Source organism: Andrographis paniculata, unplaced genomic scaffold (genome assembly GCF_009805555.1).
Source record: "Andrographis paniculata isolate CXL003 unplaced genomic scaffold, ASM980555v1 Contig62END, whole genome shotgun sequence".
Classification (NCBI taxonomy): domain Eukaryota; kingdom Viridiplantae; phylum Streptophyta; class Magnoliopsida; order Lamiales; family Acanthaceae; genus Andrographis; species Andrographis paniculata.
The window spans coordinates 7,661,751-7,684,200 of NW_026137598.1; the positions used below are offsets into that span (position 1 = coordinate 7,661,751).

Here is a 22,450-nt window from a genome sequence, read left to right on the forward strand (position 1 = left end):
ATGTGCAGCTGAACATTTATCGACTGTCGATAATTTCGCGGTAAAAAAAGACAATGTGCACCGGCACAAGAGCAAGAAATATAAAGGGATTTGTTTTCAGAAGAAATGTAACAAAACGTGTAAGAGGGCGGAGAGCTCGAAAGAAGGAAAATGCCGAGGATTAATTCGAAAATGTTATTGTTATAATTAAGCAATGATTTAGCTTGTAGTTGTCGAGGCTTGTTTAGAAGAATGTAATAAATAATAAGATATGACTAATTTTACCGTTTATGTGTGTGTGAGTGATGTTGTTTGATTTTACAATGTGTTATTTGATACTGCGGCGGAGCTAAAGTTTATCGGTCGAAGGGTTGAAAGTTTCGTTGAGGTTCAAAAAATCATATATTTTTATTATTTTAAGCAAAATTGATGACCAAATATTTTATTTTAATGTATTTAATGAATATAGAAATATTAATTTAATAATGATTTATCGAATTTGAACGGACGAATATCTATGTAATTAACAAAATAATTGACATAATGGCGGGAACGATAACTCAGGAGGGGTTGGGACTCCCCGAGTCATATGTGGCTCCACCACTGATTTTATATCACAAAAAGATAACAGTAATTATTTAAAAAAAAATTATGTGCAATATTTATTTTTCATTTTAAATAATAACAATTACGTTATTAAAAAAAAAGAAGTAAAACTAAGGATTTATTTCTTTAACCTCAAACCTCAAATTTTTATTATTTGAACTATGTATTTTTTTGAAAAAACTCTTACAAAATATTTCATCATATATCATTTTAATACCAGATCCAAAATTTCCAAACTACATTAAAAAAATAAAAATAAAAAATACACTAATAATTGTAACGAAATTGTGTCAATAAAAATTTAATAGAGGATATGTTTATTTGTAGGATTTTTTTCGTAGAGAGTTAGATATGTTTTAAGGTTAGTTCAACAAACTTTAATTATCGATCAACAAATTAACAGAATGATTTAACAATTTAATTGTATAATTTTACACATATATATTGTTACTTCAATATTACATCGTATTATGAGTCGCTATATCTTTTATTATATTTTTTTCTTATGATTCTTATGTCATAATATTACAAAAGATATATAGCACACAAATAATAATACTGTACAATAACATATTTCTGTTATAAATATCTTTTTTTTTTTATTCAATTTATCATATATCTTTCCATTTTTTATTAATAAAAAATCACATTACTATATTAATGGTAAGTACCAACTAATAAAAACCCTTCACATTCGGGTGCATTCATCCATATGCTATGACGAAAAGACCAACATGCCCTTCAGCCGCACCGTGCATGATAAACGCATATGAAGGATACTTAGGTAATTTGACACCATAAACGAGAAAACCTAGTATATACCGGAAAATGACTCGAATTTGAACGCAGAATTGTAATATAATTAATAACCATAAAAGATACCAATAAAGTACAACACATAGTTCTTGAATAATTCTGAATCCCAACTGTATTCAAACATCAAACCCACAAATTTCTCCTCCCCTATCGTCTCCATTATTAATTGCACAGAGATTTGCGTTTCTCCAATCCTTCTTTAGGGCAAACATTTTCAATCCACCCATCGTATCCGATAATTAATTTCCTGCCGACGAATTGTAAAAAAAAAAAAAAAAAAAGAAAAAAGAAATCTCCGATTGATCATGGGATTGAAGGAGTTGTTCCGGAGGAAGAAGAAACACAGCGATTTGCCGGCGGCGGCGGCGGCGGCAGCGGCGGCAATAACAACGATCAGCTCGAGATCGTCGTCGGTGAACGAGCGGCGGCGGCTGGAGGAGGAATTGGAGTTGGTTTTCAAGAAATTCGATTCGAACGGGGACGGGAAGATCTCGGCGGCGGAATTGGGGGCGATAATGGGGAGCCTGGGGAGTCCGGCGACGGAGGAGGAGCTGAGGAGAATGGTGTCGGAGTTGGACAGCGACGGCGATGGCCACATTGATCTGCGGGAGTTCATCGAGCTGAACACGAACCAGGTAGGGCACGACGAGGTGCTGGCCAATCTGTGGGACGCCTTCAAGGTCTTCGATTTGGACAGCAATGGCAGCATATCGGCGGACGAATTGCAGGAGGTGCTGCGGAGCCTCGGGGAGAATTGCACGCTCGCCGACTGCCGGAAGATGATCCGCGGCGTCGACGCCGACGGGAATGGAACCATCTGTTTCGACGAGTTCAAGGTCATGATGATGAGAGGAATCCGCTTCGATGTTTGATGGACGGCTGAGATTTATTCATCATTAATATTATTAATAATTTATTATTTGTTTGGTTTTTTTTATTATTTGTTTGTTTGTTTAGGGTTGAGAAATTGTTATTATTATTAGATTTTAGGTATTAATCTAGTAGTGTTGTTTTGGAAATAATTTATGGTTATTATATATATATATATATTGTTATTCTGAGTCTTATTATTCTTATAAAAATATAATCTTATTAAAATGGTAAATTTTAAAAGAGGATCCGGTTTGACCCGGCAAACCCGAATTGAAAGTACAGATTAAAAAAACCTTTTTAGGCAATCGGGTGAATGGTGGCAACTGGCAAATGTCGAGCAAGATGGCGCTGATGGCGAGCTCGCTAAACCACGTCCGCCCGTTAGCCTACGCCGCGGCGTCGGCCTGCCTCTACACTACACGGTTGGTGACTCAGCCGCCGGACCTGGTAAAGTGGGTCCAGAGAGAAGGCGGATTTGTGCACAGGTCTATTAAGGTGGGATATTTGGAGGAAGAGAAACCCAACGGGCTCGGGCTCGGGCTCGGTCTTCTGGCTTCTGAGGATATTCCGAAGGGGACTGATCTCATTACTCTCCCCCAACACATTCCTCTTAGGTTTGAAGCCAAAGATGGGGAATCATCTGCTTTGATTGACTTGGCTCGGCACATTCCGGGTACGGTTTTTGTTCTTCTTAATTATCTATTTTGTCGTGAAATTAGGTATAAGATCTGTTATTTTTGTATCAATTTGAATTGTCTATGGTGGATTGAAGGACATTTTGTTGTTGTCGGCCGGTCTGTAAAAAGTTAGGGTTTATGTGCTTGGACTTGATAGGTTAGGAGCATTCTCATTTTTACATTCTGATGTCAAATTAAAACAATCTGTTGGATACTATTTGATTGAAATTGGTGAGAATTGAATGCTGCGAAGCTTAATAGTCATAATTGAAAAAGCATGGAGATGAGCCACTGAGCCATTCCTTGTTTCTGAAATGCAGTTTGATTAACTCCTGGTATTGTTTGGTGACTCCTTTCGTTAAATATTAGGCTATTGAATTTTGTGTAAGAAGTAAATTGGACATTTGGAGCATTTGACAGAGGAGCTGTGGGCGATGAGGTTGGGCTTGAAACTTCTGCAAGAGAGAGCCAAGAAAGGTTCCTTTTGGTGGCCTTACATTAGCAATCTTCCCGAAACGTACAGTGTTCCTATTTTCTTCCCCGGCGAGGATATCAAGAATTTACAGTATGCTCCTCTTCTTCACCAGGTAAGTGAGTGGTCTGTTTATGACTCTGTCTTGAGTTGAATGCTCTTTATGTCTTCCATGGTTAAACTATAAGCCACACTTACATGTTCTTGTATACTTTCTCGATGTATATTTGTTGGGTAGCAAACTAGCAATGATGCCGGAGGATGCTTATGTACTTTATTGATGTTTTTAGGTAAACAAGAGGTGTCGGTTTCTTCTTGATTTTGAGAGGTTAGTGAAAAGTAAACTCGAAAATGTCAAACCAGATGATCACCCCTTTGGAGGACAGGATGTGGATGCTTCATCCCTCGGATGGGCAATGTCAGCTGTTTCATCTCGTGCATTTCGTCTATACGGCAGAAATGCAAATGGAACCCATATCGATACTCCGATGTGCCTCCCACTGATAGACATGTGCAACCACAGCTTTGCTCCGAATGCTGAAATTGTACAAGAGAATGAATCGAGCAGCGAGAACATGCTTGTAAAGGTTCGTTCCCTACTGTGCCTCGAGAAAACTCATTAAACATCTATGCCTAGTATAATAGTGGATTCTTGATTTGTGTTTATGGCCAGGTGATTGCGAAAGTGCAGATTAAGCAAGATGATCCGATAGAGCTCAACTATGGCTGTTTAAATAATGATTTGTTTCTTCTGGATTATGGGTTTGTCGTCCCCTCAAACCCGTACGATTGCATCGAACTCAAATACGACGCAGCCCTTCTAGATGCTGCTAGCATGGCTGCCGGTATCTCATCCCCCAACTTCTCTTCACCGTCGCCATGGCAGCAACAAATATTGCTCCAGCTCAATCTAGACGGCGAAAATCCTGATCTTAAAGTGAGGATCGGAGGTTCTGAGTTAGTCGAGGATCGATTGTTGGCTGCCTTGAGAGTTCTCCTGTGCAACGACAAAGAAGCCGTGGAAAAGCAGGCTCTGGATGACCTTAAATCGATTAAAAGTGAAGCACCACTCGGAACGGGAAATGAGACGGCAACACTACGGACAATTGTTGCTCTGTGCGTGATCGCGCTCGGGCACTTCCCCACCAAAATTATGGAAGATGAATCGATAATGAAACAGCAGAATAATGGCGATGTCGCGGGAACAACCAAGCTTGCCGTCGAGTACAGAATCCAGAAGAAGACTGTCATTGTTAATGCCATGAGGGATCTTTCAAACAGGATTAGATCGCTCTCCTCAGTGGAAACAAGTGCTGCGCAATAATTAGGTAACAAGCAGTTGTACTGTAAGAGCCAATTTTCAATTCTTGCTATTTGTTTTGGCAGATGAACAATATGTCAATTTGTGGTTGCTCAATTCATATATGGTCAGGTAGATTCACAGAAGCAAAACTTTCTAAGAAATTCTGAATAATTAAAGAGAAGGAGAAGAACTGAGAGTAGAAAAGTCCTTTATAATATTCATCTAATTATGTACAAACTAACTGGTAAGGCCAGAAGATGCACTAAACAGGAGACTGAGTAAACAGTAGAACCTCTGCCGTAGCCTAACCGTGTAAATCAAACAGGCAAATTCGAAATCTATCATGATTAATTACCAACCGAGATTGGCCTTTCTGCTAACCCTAGAGGCGATCGCGATCGTTGATGGTGGCGGACGATCTCCCGGAGCGCTGGCCGCGCCTCCGGCGGCTGCAGCGCAAGGCGGTTGATCTTCTCCATCTCCTGCTTTACTTTCCTGACCTGGCTGTGAATCCCCACGCCTTGATATTCATCTCGATCGTCGCTGCTGCTGATTGTTTCCTTGTTATCCATTGCAGGCATAGCTAAATCACAGAGAAGGATTGATTGAGAGCGGAGAACACAAACAAATCACACCTCGCAACTAATAAGTTTCAGTAAGCCAGAAATGATGTGTGAGCGTGTGTACGTATATGTGTATATATAGGTGAGGAAGAAATGGTGATAAACTGGAGCACATGAAATGTTCATGAATTGGTGAAATGCAGAGAGAGTTAGGAAGGCGGGCAGATAACTAATGTGGTGAAGGAGATGAGGTTTTTGTGAAATGACCAAACTACCCTTTTACTCGATCAATTTAATCGAGGACACGTCACCGTGCTTATCTTCCTCGGTTGACCGGAACGAGCTGACTGTCAACGGCTAAAACTGTGATTATTGGGAAAAAAATTGCTACGTGTCGGTTTCCTATTGGTTGACGCACGTTTTTGAAATTTCTGAATGTTGCAATTAAATTAGATACATATATGTGTTTTGAATATTGGTCACCAAATAGTCACAAATCGTTAGCTACGTTGGTAAAACACCAAATTGGAAAAATGTGAAAGTGACCGAGTCTGTTTTTAGTGATCACCACACGTTTGTTATGTGTTTTCCTTCTATGGGTTTAATTTAATATCATGATAGTAACAATTTATTGATTTAAATGAAAATCCGTAACGAGGTCAAATACAGGGTGGGAGGGGAGGGGTATTCTAGAAATTCATGTTAATAATGGGGACAAAAAGAGAGGGGTGACGTGGAAGGGTTGAATGTGACGTCATGCGGGTTCGAATCGGTGTGGGCCATACACCGAATCAGTTACGTGTGCCAGCAAAGCGCACACGTCACGCCGCCCGAAGCGCCACGTGGCATATTGCGGAACTGTGTGTGATTGTTCCTCCCCGCGTTTGGCGTCCTAACTTGGGCAACGTATCTTATTGGACCATTTGGATATTACTCTTATTTATTTATTTAGTTATTTATTTATTATTATTATTATTATACATAATTTTATACCACATGGTACGATGTGATACTCAATTAAAATTTATAATATACTACGGGTGTGTTCGTTTGTACGACTTTATTCAAATGTTACGATTCATCAAATATTTTTTTTCAAAAAATATCGAATTAAATATATTTTTTATATTATTTTAAAAATTATTTTTATATTCAAAATATCACATCAACGTCTATTTATATCATATCATACAACTATTACTATTCAAATTCCAATTCAAAATTCAAACTCCCAAACAAACACACCATACATATACAATATTTTATGATATCATATTTTTAATATATATCGTCGTCGGCTCCATGTCGGCCATAGGCAATATTAGAGGCTCGGGATAGAGGGAGTATTTTTTGTTTTGTGACGGAAATGAAAAATAAAAATCTTTTTTTATGAGACTGGATATATATATATATAATAATTATACTTTTTATGAGACCGGAAATATATAATTATACTTTTTTTAATACATATATTAAAAAAGTATATTAAATTTAGTGTTAAAATGTTTTTAACATTCTAGAAAATAGATAAATGCTTAAAAATTAGTATTAGTTTTAATTATCTATATGAACTAAATAAATTAATATGAGTCTAATTTTATTTATTTGGGCCGGGCCCTCGTACTTAGGGATGGACGTGATCCATAGGCTGCTTCTTATGATACTGTATTGAGTGTTTCAACACACTATAGAGCTATCCACTTGTTATTATTAATTTTTGTAATAATAATACTTAATGTTTTTATGATAATTCTTGTTACAAATTTTAATATGGACTAAGCTTTATGTCTAACCACATTACACATATGCAAATAATTTTTTAAATTATTGCAATTGGATCCATGAAAAAGTAAGATTTAAATGAATAAATTGACTTTGATGACTCTAGTAAGACTCAATCTTTTTGTTACGACAACATTATTATTATTATTATTATTATTATTATTATTATTATTATTATTATTATTATTATTATTATTATTATTATCTAATGTAATAAAAAAGAAATAAAATAAAATAAAAAAATGATTGGATTCCATGCATGCAGCATGGGAAGGAAGAACTCAATAAATTTTGATATATTTATTATAATATTATGTTGTTTGACGACAAAGCAAATGACGAAATGCAGCAGTAGGTGTATGTGTTCCCACCGCAACATTTATTATTAATTGCCTGAAATAAGAACAAACAAAATTCCTAATTAATTAGGACAATATATATATATATATATAATTATTGACTGGTGATCGGATTTTAATGTCGTCTGAATAGCATTCAGCAGCCACCACTTTAATATATATATATATATATCTATATATATATATATCTATCGTTATTGTTGTGTCTTATGGTTGTAGTAGTTATACAATTATTTACACATACGACTGACTGACTGACTGACTAGCTACGTTCAATGAATCTATAGGATATATCAATTTTTTTTATAGTGGTTTTGTGTTTGTTTGAAAATAATAATAATAAAAAAAAATAATAGAAAATAAGTGTTTGAGGTGATATTTTATATAAAAAAATATTTTTAATAAAATAGATTTCATGGAAACAAGTAAAGAGAGGGATGATTGGTTTATACAATTTGGCTACTTGATAGATTATTAAGATTTAGTACAAATTTGAAATTTTGTGACATTCCATATGCATTAATTACCTCTAGGGATTTTTTTGTGATATCTAATTAATTGGTGTGTGATTCAAATACACATCATTCTTGATTTTTAATTAAATTGATTAATTGCTCTTTAATTTATGGGGTTTTATTTTTTATTTTTCCCCTCAAAATCTAATATAATAATTACTTATACTAGAAGAAAAGAGGAGGATAGAATAATAAATTACGTAATACTTTGTGTTGTAAATTGAAGCAATATATATATAATCATGCAAGAAAGAGTAATAAATTAGTCACATGGGCTATATATATAATTAAATCACGTGACATTTTCTACAGACGAGAGAAAATTAACTCATCATGTCGATGACATTAATTAATCTTGAACTGAACTAAGCTGCTGATTTGATTCTTGATTCAGATTTAGATTCGATTGTGTCTGTCACGCATGCATTTTAAACAAATAAATAAATAATTACAGGGTATATTATTAATTTATTAAAATACCATCACAGTATGCATAAATTCAAAATTTTCATTAATTTATTGTTTTATATATATATATATACAAATCTATTCATCAATATATACTATTATTTTTTAATTTTTTAAAAAAATATTTCAGGTAAAATAGAGATAGTACATTATTATTATTATTATTATTATTATTATTATTATTATTATTTAGTGAGTTGTTGCACTGCCAAGGTCAAGGCCAAGGCCATGCTGTTTCTAGAAATGGGTTTCAGACCACGGAAACTAATTATATTTAATTAAATAAATGTCCACACCAAGACAAAACCCTAATGAAAATAATAATTGTAATTATTTGATATATTAAAAGGTCCCGATATTGTCGTGTCCAGTCCTTTTTGTTCTTGGAACATGTTATACCATCACTTATTACTATAATTTTTTTATTAACTTAAAATTATATATAATGGAAGAATTGCTTTAGGGTGTGTTTATCTGGGAGTTTGGATTTTAAATTAAGATTTAAATAGTAAAATTTTTGAATTGGAATAGTTGTATGATGTGATATAAATAAGTATTGATGTGATGTTTTGAATATAAAATTGATTTTTAACATAATATAAAAAAAATATTTAATTTAATATTTCTAGAGAAAATAAATTGAATGAACAGCAGAAATTTGAGAAAATCCGCAGAAGAAGACACTTTTACTAATATATACTAGTGGGGCACTATTAGAGGTGGATGTTTCAATGAAGACAGCACGTGCACGTGCACGTGTCAGATTGATATGCAATATAATGTTTTAATAAATTTAACTAGTAGTTAACACTTGCATGCAATAATTATATTATTAAATCCAGCCTTTGTAGACTTGTTGTATATTAATATGTCCACTCTTTTCTTCTCCCTTATCTCTATTCCCATAATATTTATTGACTCCCATCTTCCTATTTCTTTCATTTATTTGTTTGTTTGTGTGTCTATTTATGCTTTTGCTCAGGTGTGACACACATTTATTTTTAACATTTTTGCATTAAAATCATCTTCAAATAAGATCAAGATCTGATTTTTATAATTACATTATATTTTATATTTGTTCTAGTGTTGGGACTTGGGAGTACACTTTTTAGGACCCGATACTTCTCCAAGTTGATTTTATAAAATTATACAGACACACACAGAAACTTCATCCACTTGTCCTAACAAAATTTCTAGATACGATCTTTGTTGATATTGAAAATTGTTTTTAAAAAAATTAAAATGCTTCTAGAAGAAAAAGGGTTTCTTTATTTTGTTTTTGTTTCTTTATTTGTAGTTTGATTTTTGAATGAAATATGTCTTTGGTGTAATATTTTGTATGAAATATTGTGTTGTATATATTGGAACTGAAATGTTAATTATATATATAAAGAAGTTTCAATCGGTGCTAAAGTTCTTTAATTTTTACAAAGTGATTGTTTGCATGTATAGTTAGATTTGCAATGTGTGTATATAAAATAAGAAATATTCATAATTTATGTGTGAAAAAAGTCATATTGTTGTTTAGAATGCTTGGACTATGTTTATTTAAATTAAAAAAATTGATACATTTATTGATTGTGGACAATCCAAAAGAAATAAAATAAATACATTGGTAGCCAATGTATATATACAAATTAAGACATGAATATGAGTTTGAATCGATCAGAGATTGCAGGATTATTGCATGCCCTAAACTAGACAGGGAGGCATTATTGTAGTTGAAGCTAAAGTGGAGTCAATTAATTAATGAATGAATCAATAATCGATTAAAATCATCTAAAGGAAGTGAAAGTTCCAGGAAGTTGCTACTGCTGTTGCTGCAGGCAGGTCTAGGTCTGAATCTGATCAATCATGTGAATAATTTTGTCTGAATACGAAAAGTATATATATATATATATATATATATATCTATCTATGGATAGCTAAATAAATAAATAAATAAAAGGAATTGAAACAAATTAAAAGCAGGTGGAATGGTCCGGTAAATAAAAAGCAAAGAGGATTGTTTGGGTAAGAAACATCAAGGAAACGCCCAGAAAGTTGGACTTAATTAATTGATTCATTGATGACGACCAAAAAGTTTAATCCAAGAATTGAATTTAATTGAATGGGTACGTACGTTGACGACATCGATCGATGATATTCAATATTCATTGCATCAATATATATATATATATACTGCTAACAGTTCTTGTATGTTTCGTGTGAATTTGAATTAATTTTTTAATTAATTGGTTTGTTTATATTTAATAAATTGTAAAATGTGGGTGGATTTAGAGAATGAAAAAAGATTTGGAGTGCAGCGCCGAAATTATAATGTCTTGAAACCATGAATGTACAGTACAGGTGGTGATGATGTGTAAGCAAGTGTGCAGTGGTCTTTCTTGAACTGTAATAATGCAATTACTAAATACTATTCCCCTCCCCGTCCCACCCCACCCCACCCCACCCCGCCCACCATTTCTTGCTTCTTTCCTTATCCATTAATGAGTGAGACGGCCAATAATAATAATAATAATTCACTACTACCCCCGTCGTCGTTGTGAGCTTGTGTGTATATATATGTGTGTTCGGATGTATGGATATATATATGAGATTGCTCAATAGAAATTGGTCAATTATATATAAATAAAGGGAGTTGTATTTAATTTGTATGTGTGTTTAAACTTGAAATTGAATTAATTAGTTTGTTTGTTTGGAATAGAATAGAATAGAATCAATATTAATTATTCTTGGATGGAATTGATGAAGATGCATCATCATCATCATGTGTGCGTGGTGGCGCCTGTAGAAGCAGCTCGGACGGGGAGACACTTGCAGAGGTACACCCACAACCATCGTCGCCTTGTCGTCGGGTGGGTACCTTACCTAGCCACCTAAACCTAATTATTATTATTCTTGAGTATAATTATAAATTAGTTGTGTATAATGTAATGATGAATGGGAATAATGGGATTTGCAGATGCATACCATACCGATTCAAGAATAAGATTAATGGAAGAAATGGAAATATTGACGAAGCAGCAGCAGCAGCAGCCAGGAGTGAGGACGAACTGGAAATTCTTGTCATCAGTTCTAAGAAAACTCCACAAATTATGATGTTTCCCAAGGTAGTTCTAATTCATTCATTCATTCATTCAAGCCAAATTATTTATATATATATCTATACAGGGAGGGTGGGAGAGTGATGAAAGTGTGGAAGAGGCTGCCTGCCGGGAGTCACTGGAGGAGGCTGGTGTCGTCGGAAATGTCGAGGTACTACCACCTACTATCTATCTATATCTTAATTAATTAATTCATCGATTAATTATATATTAATGATATAGGGTGAGCTTGGAAGGTGGGTGTTCAGGAGCAAGAGCCGGGACGACAAGTACCACGAAGGGTTGATGTTCCCCTTACAGGTGACCCACCAGCTCGATCTCTGGCCGGAGAAGCCTCTCCGATCCCGGCAGTGGATGCCCGTCGCCGACGCCCGACAAGCCTGCACCGCTGCAGGCTCCTATTTCTGGATGAGAGAGGCCCTCGACAAGCTCGTCCACAGGCTCATCACCCACCACCCTCTTACCTAAGCTACATCCATATATATTAACAACAACAATAATAATAATAATAATAATAATAATAATAATTAAGAAATTTCGACGCTATGGGTTCAAACTCCAATGCCTCCAAGTGATCTGCCACACTTGATTCGTCTAATATGATTTATCTTATTAAACTTAGTTTGTAAAATGTAGCACTTTTCAATATGAGCTACGGTTGTGACAGCGTGTACATTCAGTGGATCTAAAGTTCTATAGTTACAGAATTTGCAAATTAATTTCTTAATTTTTTTTTTCCTTCTTAATAGCTAGTAAGCACTAGCTATTAATTACTTTAATTTTTTTTTTTAAAAAATAATATGAGAATATAACATTCTTTAAACAAAATAGGATGTATTGAGACCTGAACTCATGATCTTATTTTGACAAATTTACTTCACACAATTTAATCATTATATTAGAAGCATCAGAGTTTAACTCATTACCTCATATTCATTAATTCACTCGGTACCACCAAATCATCTGCTAAGAAACTATATATATTAAACTTGATTGGCTTAATCATGTGTTGCAAATAAGTACAATGAACCATACGATTGAATAATACGATGTAATGTGTTTAATCAATTAACCATACATAGAATGCAATGAATTGTAATTACATTAATGTGTTTGTTTGGGAGATTGGATTGGATTTTCATTATTCATCTCATTTTCTTTCCCCCCTCAAAACATCAAATTAAACACATATTTTTTATTTTTTTATATTATACTAAAAATCAATTTTACATTCAAAACATCACATCAACACCTATTTATATCACATCATACAATTATTCAAATTTAAAATTTTTACTATTCAAATCCTAACTCAAAATCCAAACCCCCAAACAAACACACCAAGGGTGTGTGTGGGGGATTGGATTAGATTTCCACTATTTATCCCATTTTTCCCCCCCTAAAAATATCAAATCAAACACATATTTTTCATTTTTTATATTATACTAAAAATCAATTTTACATTCAAAACATCACATCAACACCTATTTATATCACATCATACAACTATTCAAATCTAAAACTTTTACTATTCAAATCCCAACTCAAAATTCAAACCCCCAAACTTGAATAGTTGTATCATATGATATAAATAGGGGTTGATGTGATGTTTTGAATGTAAAATTGATTTTTAGTATAATATAAAAAATGAAAAATATGTGTTTAATTTGATATTTTTAGGAGAAAAAAATGGAATGAATAGTGAAAATCTAATCCGATCCCCCGAACAAACACACCCTAAATGTACCTAACCAAACAACGTTGCGTTCAAACTATAAATGGAATGCGAATGGAAGAAAACGTGTAGTGCTAGAGCATTTACTTAACTTTGTTTAGAGGAATTTGAATTTTCCTAAAATAATAAAAAATTATTATTTGATATAATATTTTATTAAAAATATATATATAATTGAAATGATATTTCCTTTCTTAAAAAAATGATCATTCTTAAAAATATTGTAGAAACAGAGGATAAGTAACAAGCAAAGATACTGACTCGGAACATATAAAAATATAATCCCTCTGTCCAAACAATAAATATACATTTATTTTTAGTACGGAGTTTAAAAAGTTATATTTTAATTATAGTGGGTAGGTAAAAATCGTGTAATGATATTTTAAAAGTATGGTATTTAATAAAATAATTACTTTATAATTAGATATCCCAAAATAGAAATATATATATTTTGTAACTGGACGTAGAGATTATTTCTATATAGCATCGTACAATATTATGTTACATAAAAAACATGTGTTGCATAGTTTAAATATTATACTGTATTATATACATATATCTATTATGTTAAAATTAATAATATTGTATCATACAGCTGTCATATTGTATTATTATTATGTTAATTCGAATCCTAATGTCATTCAATCCCTAATGTTTGAGTAATAAATCGAAGGAAAAACATATATGCAAATAGCCTGAAAAGTTGACTTGAAGAAATTAATGATCAAATTGTCATTGCCCGTTTGCCACCATTCGTTTTTGAAATGTCATCCCGTGGGCTCTCGGAAAAATGCCCATTAGATTTTTCCTGCGATTTTTATCCATAAGGCTCGAAAACGGCGGCGCCCACTGTCCTTAATGTTTTGGAAGAGAGGAGACGGCCAAATTACTTTTGAGCTTCCGGGAGCTCAGATCCCTGCATACAAGGCCTTGGGCAGATTTGTTCATGCCCAGTAGTCCACATCGCTCGTGGTATAGGTTGGGAAAGGATTTGGGGGTCCGGGACTTGGTAACGAATGACTGTAATCTGACTTCTGCAGAAGTAACGTTGAATTTAGTCAATCAAAAGCCCTTTATCTGCGCCCTTCCGAAACTCATTTTTAATTCGCCCTCAAAAGACTCTCTGTTTCGTGCCGGTGCGGCGGGAGATGGGGGCTGAAGGATCATCAGGAGTTGTCGGTAAGCTACAATTACAATTAGCTTCGGGAGATCTTATTCCAGCCGTAATTTGTTTTCTGTTTCTCTTCGAATCGAGATAACTTTCGTCCCAATGTTCGTGATTTTCGGTCTTTGAGTTATGGTTTCGCTGTGCAAGTTTGGGGCTTCGCTTACTCGCTAAACCTGCCTTAATTTAGGGAATTGGTGATGGATTTTCGTGAATTCATCGTTGGTGTAATTGTTTGTTGCTTAGGGTTTTACTTGATGGAGTATATGTAACTAGTGAAATTCTATATGTATTACTGAAAGAGTGAGTGAAGAACAGCTTGGTTTAGGTATGTTTGAAAGAGAATTCATTAAAATGGCAATTATGTGCAAAACTAAAAGCTCTCTGTTGGGAAGATGAAGTAGGATAGAAAATCGAAAGATACCTGTATGTCTTATCATCAATCATGGACTTATGGAAACTTAATCCTCTGCATTTGGATCCCTTATTCAGTCACATAATTTGCTTCTGTCTGTTTCATTTGTTGCATCCTGACTTTTAACAGCTGCTTCTGATTTAGGTTCAACAATGCCAGTTTACAGCGTGCTTATATGAACTCTGAGATACTATTGATTTCACAATTTATAATTATTGGGTGCTGATAATGAAACAGGGTTCAACTAGCCAAGGAACATCTTGTTGCTTTACACTATAAAATAAGAATGAGTTGGCTGTGTTGAAATGGAAATTAGGTCCCATGCAATGCTAGGGGTTGTCTTACAAACCAATGGATTGTATCTAGCCATCACCAAACCAAATAGATTCATTCGATACTGTTTTTTTTTTTCGCTCCATGTAGATTGGGAGGGGAACTCTTAAAATGGACTGGACAACAGATTTTGCATAGCAACTTAAACCAATACGCTAACATTGAAACACTGCAATCCCATGTTTGGTGTCTTTACAAGAAATTAATTTAGTCGAAACAAGAGTTAGAAAATGGTGGATTCAATGTGCTTGAACAACTTACACTGCTGCATTTGTATAGTCTTAGTTAATGTGGTATGACTGTCTATTGAGAACATTGGATCATTCAAATTTTCAATTTATCTTTCAGTGCCTAGGAACTTTCGTTTGTTGGAAGAGCTCGAAAGGGGAGAAAAGGGAATAGGAGATGGGACTGTTAGCTACGGAATGGATGATGCTGATGATGTTTACATGCAGTCATGGACTGGAACTATCCTCGGCCCTCCTAATGTTAGTCGGTACCTCCCTTTATTCTCATTTCTATAATGGACTATAATCCCACCTGACCTTGAAATTGCACAGACTGTACATGAAGGGAGGATATATCAATTAAAAATTTTCTGCGGGAAGGATTACCCGGATAACCCTCCAACCGTAAGGTTCCAATCACAGATAAATATGACCTGTATTAATCGGGAAACTGGTGCTGTAAGTATTATTTTTGAGTGATCAGATCTTATAGACTCATTCTCACTTCAACTCACCATCCTTCTGGCAATCAAAATTCCAGGTCCAGCCCAATCTCTTTCCCATGCTAGCTGATTGGCAGAGGGAGTACACAATGGAGGATATATTAATGCAGCTGAAAAAGGAGATGATGTCCCCGCAAAATCGTAAATTGGCTCAACCACCAGAAGGTTAGTTGCGGCACAAACTTTGTACACTCAGTTTGTGTGCAGTTGTTGTCCTTACCAGTATGTTGTTGATTCCTACAGGCAACGACGATGATTCGAGGGTGGACCAAAAGGGGATATGGCTCAGATGTTGCATCCTCTAAACTTCACCAGATCATCCCTGCATTGTTGAACATTGTGAGGTAAAGTACATAAATTGATATAAGCTGCAAAATTCCAGTTTCACTAGGAATAGTTATTTGTTTTTGTCTTATGTTGTGTTATGGCTTCTTCAATCTAGTGGACCAAATAGACCACAATAGGGAGCTCAGGGTGAATAAGAAATTGTTGATTCTGATCAGATGTAATTGTTTAAGCAACCAATACAGATTGTTTTCTATATGCTGAAGCCCAAATGAAAATTCTTCATATGTTGGATTAATTGCTTTGAATAAATATCTTCTATAATAAAAAATGTTGAAAACTCTGCCAGCATCAACACTCAGTTTATTTTCAAATTTGAAATTTTTATGTTTATGTGGTCTGTGTGAATAGATAATTGGCATAATTTGGGGTTAGTGATTTTATTTTATTTTATATCTTTTATGCCCACTTTGCCATCACACCATTTCAGTTTTTGTTCGCCCATTAACATAATTCGACACTTTTTTGCTTTTTGAAAAAACAACATTATGGAATCTATTCATATAGATTTAACAGCTAATGCTAATCACTTCCTACTTTATTAAATTTTAAGTTGTCCAGAAGGAAATTTATTTCTAACGTTATCACCTTCATTTTTTATAAATTAATTGTACTCACTACAGGCAATCATTATCACTTGATTTGCAGTGTATTTACATTATTTTGTACGTTTGGTACAAATCAATGTGATTTGAAGTTTTATTTTCATTAATTTTTTTTAAAGAATTACATAATTAACTCAATAAAATTTTAAGGGTTGGATTCTCATGTTTTTTTTGTTGTGCACGTGCGATGCTTAGAAAATGAAATAAACAAACAAGCATGTTATGGAGTACATTACACGTGCCATATTTAAATGAGCAAATCAGCCAAAACTATCCACACAGACACAAAAAAAAAAAAAAAAATCCCTTACTTTCTATTTTCATGTGCTGCCGAATTTGATTGCGTCAAGTCATATATTACAATTTTCAATTCTTATATTTCACAAAAATTATTTTGTAATTATACATATTTTGTTCACACAATGTAACATAAAATTGTTGAGGTGTCTTTGCACTAAATCAGGGTTTATAACGAAGTCAAAAGTTAAAGCAAAATGGGCATGCGACAGGTCAGGTGAGCTGTAATCCAAGTCATTGATGCGTGAACTCCATTTATTTATCTAATTATTATTCTTGGCATATCTAATATATATATATATATATATATTTCAGAAATCATGTCAAAATTTAATCACAGTTAACTTGAAATTAAAAAGGATTTTCCTTTTCAGAATGTGGCAAAAATACATTATTGTACAAGCACACGTCTCAATAAATAATTAATCCATCTTTGTTGATAATCGATTCCTTGTTTAACCATTATTTATTTTCGTACATCAAATATTAATTATTTATTTCAAAAAATAGCATAATATACTATCTCTAAACAAATCCAAGGATTTTTGTTTATTAATATACGTCTTGTATATATCCTAAAGCAGTGATCGCCACGTGGAAATAGTGTCCACGCCGGCTTCCCAAATACGACGTCGTTTTTACCCACTGCGGCGGACATGACAATAAAAATGCTTCAGAAAATTATGTGCTCACACTACGCGCATGGCGGTTGAAAGTGGAAACCCTTCCGAGTGAGGCTGATTGATTCCCGGTGCTTCTTTCCCTATAAATTGTGAGCTTAAACCCACCTTTTTTTCCTTCGTGTTGAAGGGACACTGGTAACTGGTTGGTTGATTTCTTTGGTGCTTTATTCTCTCTGTTTCTTCCTTTTTCGTGTTGGTTTGGTTTAGAGAAGAATAATTCCGTTTCAGTTTTTGGAAGCAGTAAAGAGGAAGACGAGGATATGATATTTCTCTGTTTTGAAATGAATTAGGTTTTTGTTTAACTGTATTTCCGTCGAGTTTAATTTTGGCATTGGCGATTGGGCAGGGCGATAACAATGGAAGGTCATCACACTGAGCCGAGTGCTCTCCAGAAGCATGTCATGTTCTTCGATCGAAACAATGATGGAGTGATTTATCCTTCGGAGACATTTCAAGGTTGTTTGTTGATTTTTTATTCTTTTTAGAATGTAGTTTGGTTGCTTACTGTTCTTCGATTCGATTCCGCGTTCACTGCGAATTTTGTGCGCTCAATATGGTGGACTGTTTGGATTTTAGGTTTCCGAGCAATTGGATGTGGACTTGCGCTGTCCTCCGCAGCCGCTGCTTTCATCAATCTCGGCCTCAGTCGGAAAACCAGACCTGTAAATTCTGCTATCTAGTCTTCTTTTCTGTGCTTATCGATAATCGACTAAGGATTATCATTTTCTATTGTTACATATATTTTTAGTTTTACATTTGTGGCATATCATTCGTTACCTAACAATCCTGCATCAGAATTTCCTTATTTTGCAAGACATCTTGAACCATTCTAGAAGCAATATGCACATACAGCGTGTGAGTTCAGAAATTGATGGTTTACGGAAAGGAATCGAAACCATACAAAACAGATTATAGAAAAAGACCATATGCATGAATTGAAAATTAATTTGATCGCTTTTATAATCATTAGTTTATGAGTATGAAAAACCCTCTATTTATGATGAACAATTTTGTGTGCCCTGAATATTATAGCTTGAATTAATCAAGTTTTCGGAAGAGTCAGTGTATACACATTTGTGTATGTTTATCCAGAAGGTGTAAACTTAACGATTGCAAGACCTGCCAAAATGTACACTATGTTTGCAGGAGCCAATCTATGCTCATTAGTATTAATCAGTTGTTTGTTTGTACGTTTTCGCTATGCAGGGGAAACCATTTTCTTTTCACTTCCCAATTGAGGTGGAGAACATCCAACTGGGAAAGCACGGAAGTGATTCTGACGTCTACGACAAAGAAGGAAGGTATCCATCTCTTTCAATTCAAAATCCGTTCAATTTGGATACTCATTTCTTCGAAATTAACAGCTGTGCAATCAAAATAAGGCCTCTTTAATTATTTTGCAAGACCCCGTTTACTTATTACACTAATAACTATTGAAGGTTCGTCCCATCAAAATTCGAGGAGATTTTCGCCAAACATGCAAAGACACATCCACAGGCCTTAACTTCAGATGAGCTGAAAAGTTTTCTGAAATCTAACAGAGAACCAAAGGACTATGCCGGATGGTATGGCCACCGTTTAGTCTAATTCAATACCATATACTTTCCATTTCTTCGCAGGATTAATCTTTCTCTAATTCCTCTTATTGCAGGCTGGCTGCTTTCACTGAGTGGAAGATACTTTACATCCTCTGCAAAGACAAAAATGGATTGCTGCACAAAGACACGGTGAGGGCTGTCTATGACGGGAGCCTGTTTGAGCGAATGGAGAAGGAACATGCATCTTCAAAGAAGCAGAAGTAATTTTCCCTACATGAATTGAACTTTATCTGATATCATTTTTTTTGTTTGTGTTTTTCAAATAAAAAGTTGATTGGGATTCTTTAGAATAATGGAATTGGTGAATAAGAAGGAAATAAAGGAATAAATAGTTAAATGAGTATACAATTCTTTGTCTGCAGCAAAACTACTTGTGATGTTTGATGAAGTGATGAAGATTGTACAGAAACCATCTGCTGTTTGTTGTGTTACATCAATTCCTGAAATTGTTAGTTCTGAAATTGTGGCCGCCATTTGCTGTCAGCTTCTGATTATACATACAGACTTACATTTGTATATCTGTAAATTTCTGCACACACTCATATCATAACCAGTTTATGTAATTCAATGTGTGTTTGTTTGTAATTTTGAATGTGTGAAAGATTTCTGTTTAATGCATTGGTAATATGAATGTGTGAGAGTTGAAACCAAGGTATGATTGAGTAAAGACAATCGGGGCTTTGTTTCATCTTTCTTTCCTTATTTATTGCTGCTGCTGCAAAAATTTTATTATTTTCAATAGAAAATATATTTAATTTTAATACTATAAAACATTATAATCAATATATATATATTTTATTTTATAATTTTGTAAAGCGGAAAAAACAAAAAATTATATACAGAATGTAAATCAGAGACACCTTACTTGTTCCTGAAACAAAATAAGAGAATAAGTTGGTTAGAGTGTGTGCAAAGAAAAAGAAATAATAAAAAAGCCTATTACTTGTGGTTGAATCTTTAATTTTGCTACTTTCGCTTAATTCCCACTTGTGGTTAAAAAAAGCCCATCACTTGTGCTCGCGATTTCCTGCCCTAATTATATATATATATATATATATGTATGTATGAATCAAATTAATAATATTAATTGTATATAATAAAGATAATAATAATAGTAGTAGTACTCCCTTCCTCCTATATTGAATGTCTAGGTCATTGTATGACATGGAAATTTAGGATAATATAATGAGTAGATAATTAAAAATATATTAGTAAAAATAATTATCTTATAATATAAATAATTATAGATTAAGGTTAAGATAACTAATTAGTTTAATTTAAATTTAAAAAATTAAATTAAAAAGTACGAACAGAAACGACAATGTGGACATAGTAGATGGGACGGAGGTAGTATAATGTACTATTTGTCTGTTTGTGGGAGGAAAATGCTTTAGCCGTGATTAAGGTATGTTGAGTCCGAATTCTTATTCACAATCACGCTTCTCATCTCAACTGAAACTCAAACTCTATATGAATATATATATATATATATATATTTTGAATAATTATTTAATTTTATTGTATGATGGGTGGGAGGATAGGTAGGGTATAACATGAATGGCAGCGCAGCAGCAGACGAAGCTTCGTTCAATAATTGGCATGCAGTCATCAAGCAGATCATACTACAGCTACAGGCATGCACGCAGGAATTAATCAAAATTATATTGGATCGAGTAGTGTAGGGTGATGGTGGATGGTGCTGTACTACGCACTGTGAAAGGACAGTCACAGACACGGGATCGATCAATTGGGGTGCTCCACAAGGACACTGTAATACTAGTTAATACTTACTATTAATTAATTTATTTATTTATTTAAACTATATATATATATATATATTGATATGTGGAGATAATTAATCGCATGCATATTGTATATGGTTCCGATCCAATTGGGACACTATACGTACACATATAAATATAATAATTAATTAAATAATGTATACAAAAATTGATGTCCTGTAAAGAAGGAATATTTGGAGATAGTGTTGGCCGAAATGGACCTTAGCTTGTACCCCCACCAGATAAAAAGGGACTATGTCTTTATTATCATTTATTATTATCAATTTATCATCATCCAATTCATAACACACAATTGTCAGTATCATCATATACATCACACACACACACATATATATATATATGTATCTGTGTGTGTGATGTTTCTTTAATTTAGAAGCAAAGTTGAGAGAATTTCCGGGTTTTAGGGTCGATATCATACACACTAATTATATATATATATATATATACACATATTATATAGCTGATGACCCTTGCATGCATGCATGGAATTAAATAATTTATAAGTCAATGGTGAAGGAATTAATTATATATATGCTATATATATATATATAAGAAGCCAAATTGCCTTACTTATTAATCAAATGTCACAATATATACATACATATATAAATATATATATTCAAAAGAAATTATTATATTAATTATTGGTTAGAATGTGTGTGTGATTGTCCCCTTTGTATGCTACTTTTGATCAATAATGCAGCAATCAAATCGCAAGTGGGGTTTTATTTATTTTTCTAATTAATTAATTAATTAATTTCTCCAAATTAATGTAAGGGAGTGGATAAATGTATATCTTATATATATTGGATATATCAGATCATATCATATCATGACACAAGAATAAATTAATTACCTTTTTTTTTTTTTTTCTTTTAATGCAATCCCCTGTCACGTTTCCAATTTAATCATCATAATAATTTGGACACAAGTGATTAGATTTAATGTATTAACTTGTATATAATACTATTGTTATATTCTACGTACCCAATAACAATTATGAGTTAATATTAATTAATTTAGTTGTTGACAGAATCCTATAATTAATATAATTGATTAAAATATAATATTCCTCCTACTGAATATTTATTTATATATATATATATATGAGTTAAAAGGAATAATTCTTTACAAATACTGACAAGAAATTAAAAGTAAGGTGAGTGACACCACTCTTTTTATCCTTTTAACTTTTCACAAATTAAAAATAAGTAAAACTTTT

At 33.5% G+C, this 22,450-nt stretch overlaps 6 protein-coding genes across 13 annotated transcripts; 5 read left to right on the top strand and 1 right to left on the bottom strand.

Moving 5' to 3' along the window:
• Positions 1 to 1,549: 1,549 nt before the first annotated feature.
• LOC127261003 (probable calcium-binding protein CML25) lies at positions 1,550 to 2,350 on the top strand. The gene has a single exon (XM_051289123.1). The coding sequence runs from the start codon at positions 1,707 to 1,709 to the stop codon at positions 2,271 to 2,273; it is 567 nt and encodes a 188-aa protein (XP_051145080.1). The 5' UTR covers positions 1,550 to 1,706; the 3' UTR covers positions 2,274 to 2,350.
• A 222-nt stretch (positions 2,351 to 2,572) lies between these two features.
• LOC127261001 (uncharacterized) lies at positions 2,573 to 5,393 on the top strand. 2 transcript variants are annotated; one of them, XM_051289120.1, is made up of 5 exons: positions 2,573 to 2,947; positions 3,372 to 3,538; positions 3,714 to 4,010; positions 4,097 to 4,751; positions 5,304 to 5,393. In XM_051289120.1, exons 1-4 carry the CDS (start codon positions 2,605 to 2,607, stop codon positions 4,745 to 4,747), a joined length of 1,458 nt encoding a protein of 485 aa, XP_051145077.1. In that variant the 5' UTR covers positions 2,573 to 2,604; the 3' UTR covers positions 4,748 to 4,751; positions 5,304 to 5,393. The 2 variants fall into 2 exon arrangements, with proteins under 2 accessions (XP_051145077.1, XP_051145076.1); XM_051289119.1 differs by having other exon boundaries at positions 4,097 to 5,314.
• LOC127261004 (uncharacterized) lies at positions 4,918 to 5,307 on the bottom strand. Its single transcript, XM_051289125.1, has one exon. The coding sequence runs from the start codon at positions 5,305 to 5,307 to the stop codon at positions 5,074 to 5,076; it is 234 nt and encodes a 77-aa protein (XP_051145082.1). The 3' UTR covers positions 4,918 to 5,073.
• Positions 5,394 to 10,976: 5,583 nt separating the features above from the next.
• Positions 10,977 to 12,226, top strand: LOC127261002 (nudix hydrolase 17, mitochondrial-like). 2 transcript variants are annotated; one of them, XM_051289122.1, is made up of 4 exons: positions 10,977 to 11,238; positions 11,379 to 11,526; positions 11,588 to 11,671; positions 11,743 to 12,226. In XM_051289122.1, exons 1-4 carry the CDS (start codon positions 11,153 to 11,155, stop codon positions 11,986 to 11,988), a joined length of 564 nt encoding a protein of 187 aa, XP_051145079.1. In that variant the 5' UTR covers positions 10,977 to 11,152; the 3' UTR covers positions 11,989 to 12,226. The 2 variants fall into 2 exon arrangements, with proteins under 2 accessions (XP_051145079.1, XP_051145078.1); XM_051289121.1 differs by having other exon boundaries at positions 10,980 to 11,271.
• Positions 12,227 to 14,184: 1,958 nt separating this feature from the next.
• On the top strand, positions 14,185 to 16,468 carry LOC127260874 (ubiquitin-conjugating enzyme E2 variant 1A-like). The gene is made up of 5 exons (XM_051288870.1): positions 14,185 to 14,434; positions 15,517 to 15,656; positions 15,729 to 15,854; positions 15,937 to 16,063; positions 16,142 to 16,468. Exons 1-5 carry the CDS (start codon positions 14,404 to 14,406, stop codon positions 16,201 to 16,203), a joined length of 486 nt encoding a protein of 161 aa, XP_051144827.1. The 5' UTR covers positions 14,185 to 14,403; the 3' UTR covers positions 16,204 to 16,468.
• On the top strand, positions 16,046 to 20,986 carry LOC127260873 (probable peroxygenase 4). Of its 6 annotated transcripts, XM_051288865.1 has the most exons (10): positions 16,046 to 16,063; positions 16,142 to 16,242; positions 17,312 to 17,362; positions 17,727 to 17,970; positions 18,175 to 18,284; positions 18,405 to 18,490; positions 19,035 to 19,129; positions 19,268 to 19,393; positions 19,480 to 19,626; positions 19,789 to 19,922. In XM_051288865.1, exons 5-10 carry the CDS (start codon positions 18,185 to 18,187, stop codon positions 19,808 to 19,810), a joined length of 576 nt encoding a protein of 191 aa, XP_051144822.1. In that variant the 5' UTR covers positions 16,046 to 16,063; positions 16,142 to 16,242; positions 17,312 to 17,362; positions 17,727 to 17,970; positions 18,175 to 18,184; the 3' UTR covers positions 19,811 to 19,922. The 6 variants fall into 6 exon arrangements, with proteins under 6 accessions (XP_051144822.1, XP_051144825.1, XP_051144824.1 ...); XM_051288868.1 differs by lacking the exons at positions 16,046 to 16,063; positions 19,789 to 19,922 and adding an exon at positions 20,968 to 20,986 and having other exon boundaries at positions 17,730 to 17,970; XM_051288867.1 differs by lacking the exon at positions 16,046 to 16,063 and having other exon boundaries at positions 17,730 to 17,963; positions 19,789 to 20,011.
• The last annotated feature ends 1,464 nt before the right edge of the window (positions 20,987 to 22,450 follow it).